Source organism: Stigmatopora nigra, chromosome 5, assembly GCF_051989575.1.
Source record: "Stigmatopora nigra isolate UIUO_SnigA chromosome 5, RoL_Snig_1.1, whole genome shotgun sequence".
NCBI classification, from domain to species: Eukaryota; Metazoa; Chordata; class Actinopteri; order Syngnathiformes; family Syngnathidae; genus Stigmatopora; species Stigmatopora nigra.
The window spans coordinates 1085496-1091711 of NC_135512.1; the positions used below are offsets into that span (position 1 = coordinate 1085496).

Below are 6216 nucleotides of genomic sequence, written 5' to 3' on the forward strand. Positions count from 1 at the left end.
TCAAGTTTCTTTCATAAGATGCAGTAGTAGTAGTAGTAGTAGTTGTTGTAGTAGTAGTAGTAATCATAGTAGTAGTAGTCATAGTAGTTGTAGGAATAGTAGTAGCAGTAGTAGTAATAGTTGTAGTAGGAATAGTAGTAGCAGTAGGAGTAATAGTAGTAGTAGGAATAGTAGTAGTAATAGTTGTAGTAGTAGTAATGGTTGTCGCAGTAGTAGTAATAGTTGTAGTAGTAATGGTTGTCGCTGTAGTACCTGTAGAAACAATAGCTGTAATAATAATAGTAGTAATAGTTGAAATAGTAGTAATAGTTGTAGTAGTACTAATAGTAGTAATAGTTGTAGTAGTAGTAATGGTTGTTGCACTAGTACCTGTAGAAACAATAGCTGTAATAATAATAGTAGTAATAGTTGTAATAGTAGTAGTAGTAGTGGTAATTGTTGTAGTAGTGGTAGTAATAGTAATGTAGTAGTTGTAGTACTAATAGTTGTAGTAGTAGTAATAGCTGTCGTAGCAGTAGTACTAATAATAGTATTAATAGCTGTAGTAGCAGGAGTACTAATAATAGTAGTAATAGCTGTAGTAGCAGTAGAAGTAATAATAGTAGTAATAGCTGTAGTAGCTATTAGTAGTAGCTAGTAGAAGTAGTAGTAGTCGTAATAGTTGCTAAGCTAATTGGATGCTAAATTGACTAACCCCCGCATTGTTTGTTTGTCCTGTTTGCTCCTCCCACCCCGCCCGCGATTGGCCGCCCAGTCGACCACCCATTGGGGGAGCCGCCCGTCCGCCGACTCCCGGGAGGTGATCGGGACCTCGACCTCTGACCTCCCCCCCCCCGGACCCTCGGGATGCTCTTCCTGGCTCACACGGCCCACCTGCAGTTGGCCGGCCTACTGTCGGGCTGCCTGGCGTGGATCCTCACCATGGCGGCCACGGCCACGGACCAATGGCGCCTGTGGCGCCTGCGCCGCTCCAACGACACGGCCCACATCACCTCCGGCGTGGCGTGGGTGGGCATCTGGCGGGCTTGCTTCCACAGCCACGCCCTCCCCGAAATGGAGCACTGCCAAAGCGTGTCGTTCTCGGACGCTTTCGTCCCGCCGGAAATCCGGGCGGCGCAAGTCTCGATGATGCTGGCGGCGGCCACCGCCCTGGCCGCCAACGCCGCCGCCGGCCAAGCCGTGAGGCGGGTCTATTTCTCCTTGGAGGTCCGAGGAAGAGTACGTGCCCTTTTCATCCTGGCGGGGGCGCTCTACGTCCTGGCGGGGGCGCTGGCGGCCGTACCCCTGGCCTGGAACGCCAAGGCGGTGGCCGACGGCGCCGCCATCCACTTCCCTCCTAGTTTCCGCCTTCCCGCCACCCCCGCCGGCCAGGAAGTGGGCGTGGCCATCGTGTTGGGCTGGGTGGCCGCCATTTTGATGTTCACCAACGGGCTGGTGTTTCTCGCCCACCGTCACGTTTGGAGAAGGCTACCCACGGAGAAAATGGAGGACAAACCGGGGACGGATAATCCGGCTTTTCAATGATTCGACCAATCGGGTGAGTGGAAATGAAAAGTGACAAACAGGTAAGAAAAATGCAAGAAAACTCACCAAATTGTAGTTTTATTGCGCCTATGTTAAAAAAAATACACATTTAATAGTACCGTATTTTCAGGACTATAAGGCGCACTTTAAAATCTTAAATTTTCTCCAAAATAGACCAGGCGCCTTATAATCCAGTGCGCCTTGTATATGGGAAAAAAAACTGAAAACCAAAAACGAAAAACCACCACTGTCAGATACTAAAAAAACACAAAGGCCTGAAGTGAATACTCAATACTGTTAAATATACAGATGCCATCTTAGTTTACAAAATCTTCCATCATATAGCTCCTCCCCCACTGCAAGATTTTATACAAAAAAAATCCAAAATGGCTGGCTCTAGAGGTGACTGTGAAGTAGTGAGTGCTTCATACCTGAAGTCAATAGCAATTACCGTATTTTCACCACTATGAGGCGCACTTAGAAGTCTGAAATTTTCTCCAAAATAGACTCATGTGCGCCTTTATAATACAGTGCGCCTTATATATGGAAAAAATGTCATTCATTGAGGGTGCGCCTTATAATGCAGTGCGCCTTATAGTTGTGAAAATACGGTATATGTACAGGATGATCATCTTTTCATGGACCAGATGGGACCCCCCGGCCCTATGTTGGACACCACCAACTTGTTTGTGGTTAGAACCAAATGAAATATGAGCAATGATCTTATTTTGACATCATCATTTAGGAAAGAAGGGTCATTTCTGACAGGATGCAAATTTGGACGTGGGCGGGAGGCCTGCGGCACGTGAGCGAGCGAGCGAGCGAGGGGTCGCCGGACGGTGAATGGACGCCGATTGGTTAGCTTGGGCCCACTCGGGACAGACAAAAGTGCCAAAGAGCGGCGGTGCTGGGAGAAAGAAAATTCCCAAAAGCGAAGGAGCGCGACGCTCTCAGATAAGGAAGGACGTGACTCCTCCCCCTCCTCTTCCTCCTCCTCCTCTTCCTCCTCCTCCTCCTTATCTAATCTTTTGTTTTGACTTATCGGCAAAGCCAGAAAACTTTAACACTCGGGTTTAACTTTTGAAAACGACAGTGCAAGAATCATCCTTTTTATTAATTTTGAAATATGCTTTTTAAAAATATATATATAATATTTTTTGTATTCATTTTTAGGGATGTTAAATTCAAGAATCCATCTTCAGCAATATTATTAAAAATTATACATATATATATATAATAAAAAATAATACATATATATTTATTATAGAAAATAATAAATATCATTCATATTTTAAAGAATTAATATATAATATTTATATTATAAAAACATATATATGTCATCAATATAATAAATAAATAATGTGCTACCCTTATTCTTAATATTACACTATCCTTATTTTTAAATTGTAATGTAACAGAAAATTAATTTTAATTATGATAAAGTTTGAAATATGAATATCAAAATTTGTTCAAAAATCTTCAGTTTCAAGACATATTTTTTAATTTGACAAAATGAGTGTTTAAATAAATGTAAATTGTATATATGTATATATATGCATGTATTTTTAGTATTTATGTAAATAACGTGTGTACATAAAGAATTAAAATACATATTTAGCATGTTCTAAAGCTCAATTTGGTGGAACTTTTTCCACATGTATGACACAAACTTTTTTTTGTCCAAGCCCCTCCCACTCATCGTTAAATTTAATGTAAGATTTGCGAGAGCGATAAAAATGTGCTTTTGCAGCATTTATCATATTCAATCTCATCTTTTTTACGACATTTTTTTACTGCTCACGCTAAGATAAATGCTCGAGATAACCTTCGTACCTTTTTTGAGACCACCTCAAAAGTGGGAGGGCTCCAGATCTCGCTCACATACAGTCAAAACAATCAAAATGTCCAATCCCAACACATCCAATCCCTTTTTTTCGCGTCAATGCTAGCCAATTAGCCAAATTTGTAATCTCCCCACTGTTTTTATTTGTTTGTGTTCCACTCCATGCTAGCGGGACGCCATTTTCTAAACCCACAGGGGGGGGTTTTATAATCCCAAACATCTCGTGTGCGTGTCCCCGTTTTCTTTCCCCGCCGCCCAATCGCAACGGGGGAGCCACTCTTACTAATTTGCGTCCAATCCAAAGCAATTAAGATAATTAGCAATCATGCTAAAGACGATTAACAACACTACTTTTTCCTTCTCATCTGACCAAAACTTAACTTGGAGATACTTGCTTTTTGCGTGGTTTTTACGGGGGAGTCGTATCATTAAACCAAGCGAAAATGGGGGTGCGCGAAGGGCGCCGTGGTCCGCATTCTTGGCAGAGCACGCCGCCCGCCAAGGCGTTCATTAAACGCAGCTTAGCCGTGCCGGCCGGCAGGAAATGGCGACGGCGGAATTAGCCGCCTCACGCTGCGTTTCCACTAGACGGCGAACGCGTGACGCAAGGGCTTCTCCGTGTGGGGGCGCCGGAGCACCCCGAGGCGACACACATGCAAAAAAATGGGTACTTCAAATCAAAAAGTTGTTTTTATATCAGATAGCTGTTTTTGATAGCGAAACCACAAAATGTTCTTCCAAAAAATGGCTAATGTAGCATAGCTACTTGCACAAAATGGTTAGCGCGTTGGCCTCGCAGTTCTGGGGTCAAGGGGTCAATCCCAGGGTGGAGCCATGTTTTTTTTTTACAGCTCTTTTTAACTAATATTTGCTAACATATTTTATGTCAGTTTTTAAATATAGTGTTATGCTACACACAGCTGTAGACCAAGGGGTGAAAAAAAATGAAATTATTGATTTAAAAAGGGGTAAATCACGTAATCTAATATACATCTATAATCTCCATTTTAATTTGATCCTAAAACAGAAAGTCACACAATAGTGGGCCACACAATATGATGCGGCGTGCCAAATTTGGCCCGCGGGCCTCCACTTTGACACCTGTTGACTGTAAAATCTTAATAATGTTAAATAAACATGCCTCCAAATGAATAGCAAAAACTTAGTTTGACCTCCTGACCTATAGATGTTGACTTCATTTTTTCCCAATAATGCTTAACATCTCTGTGTGTGTGTTTGTGTGTTTGTTTGTGTGTTGCCGCCCCTTTAAGAGAGCCCAAAAGACAAGAATCAAAGAAAACCATGGACACATTGCCTGAATACAAGTCTTTATATGATCTCCTCACAATCCCAATTCACGCCAGACCTCGTCCCAGTTGAAACGGATTGGACGTCTACGGCCGTCAAACAGCACCCCCTATTGGTCTATTTACACACACACACACACGTACGTACGTGGGGAAACGGGCCCATTTCCAGTCCTTCACACGTACTCGGCCCGCGGCAGCACCGTATTGGTCGCCCGACGGTTCCCCTGGGTCCGCGGGGGCGGAGCTCGGGCGCCCGAACGTGCGGAGACCCCCAAGATCATCCCGGCGGCCGCCAAACCCAACCCCCCCGCCCAGCCGCAGAACAGGGCGTCGCCAAACTCCCACCGGGGCGCCACCTCGGGCATGGCCTCGTCGAAGAAGCGCACCACGGCCCAGCGGGCCACGTAGGAAACGGGGACCAGACACAGGACCCCGGCCAGGACCCCCAGGAGGGCGCCCGCCACACCCAAGCTCCTCTTGGCCCCGCCTTCCTCGCAGCCGTTGACCAACGACAGGCCGGGGATAGCCAGCAGGAAGCCCAAGGCGCCCGCCGCCAGCGAAGCGCAGGTCAACACTCGCCCTAATTGGAGCTCGGGCGAGAGTCCCAGGAGGCCGTCCAGGGCGCGGCACTCCATGCCGCCGGCGTCCTGGACCACGCAGGTCTCCCACAGGCCGAGTTGGTAGCTCTCGGCGGGCAGGAGCGAAGTGGACATGCTGAGCCAGCGGGGGGAGACGGCGGCCCCCAGGACGCACAGCCAGGCCCCGGCGTAGAGCGGCATGGCCAGCAGCTCCAAGGCGCGGGCGCGCTCCGCCATCGGCTCGGATCTCTGGAGAACCTGGAGGCCTCAAAAGCTCCTGGCGTCGAGTGCTGCTCCTCCGAGGAGAGCTCATCCTTCTACTGGAGGGAGAAGAGGGGCGGTCGGTGGTGGGAGGGACTTAGGGACGGGCCTCTTACTCCGCCCCCCACACCTCGCCAGCTTTCTACTTTATCTGCCAATGGGTGGCATGGGGTAGAGCTGGTCCCAAGGCCATGGAAAAATGCCCGACTGTTCTTTTCTAAGGTACTAAAGGTAATTTGGATGCGTTTGTGTAATGTGTGTGGCAAGCACGGATGCAAAACTAACGTGAATGGAAAGACGCCGTCACGAGGTTTCATTTGAGGGGTGACTCCAGAGGGAAAGGTTGTCAAACTTGGGTTGCGGGCCGCTTTAGCGTCAACTTGATTTTACGTGGGCCGGACCATTTTAGATATAATTTTTAGATATTTTTTTTAGAAATGTATTAAAAGAACTGGGTTAAAAGCCCTGAATATTCAGTTTTTTTTCTAGATCTAAAACAATGTTTACTTGAGCTTTTTCTAGATTTTACAAATTGATTTTTGAACAAAAAACACAGAAAAAAATGATTAAAAAATGACAATTATTGATTTAAAGGGGGAAAAATCAAGAAATTCAATACACAACTATACTCTTCATTTTTATTTGATCCTAAACCAGAAAAAGTCATGATTGACTTTCCCGGGCCACACAAAATGATGTG

The 6216-nt window shown here is 45.8% G+C and overlaps 2 protein-coding genes across 2 annotated transcripts; one reads left to right on the top strand and one right to left on the bottom strand.

The window, feature by feature from the left end:
• The first annotated feature begins 846 nt into the window (after positions 1–846).
• On the top strand, positions 847–5643 carry cldn34a (claudin 34a). Its single transcript, XM_077717196.1, has 2 exons — positions 847–1537; positions 4639–5643. The coding sequence occupies exon 1, from the start codon at positions 847–849 to the stop codon at positions 1522–1524; it is 678 nt and encodes a 225-aa protein (XP_077573322.1). The 3' UTR covers positions 1525–1537; positions 4639–5643.
• Positions 4683–5559, bottom strand: cldn33b (claudin 33b). Its single transcript, XM_077717197.1, has one exon. The coding sequence runs from the start codon at positions 5490–5492 to the stop codon at positions 4851–4853; it is 642 nt and encodes a 213-aa protein (XP_077573323.1). The 5' UTR covers positions 5493–5559; the 3' UTR covers positions 4683–4850.
• Positions 5644–6216: the final 573 nt, after the last annotated feature.

Bases quoted from the DNA above. Each gene is read 5' to 3' on its own strand.
- cldn34a (XM_077717196.1), top strand. From the start codon at position 847: ATGCTCTTCCTGGCTCACACGGCCCACCTGCAGTTGGCCGGCCTACTG.
- cldn33b (XM_077717197.1), bottom strand. From the start codon at position 5,492: ATGGCGGAGCGCGCCCGCGCCTTGGAGCTGCTGGCCATGCCGCTCTAC.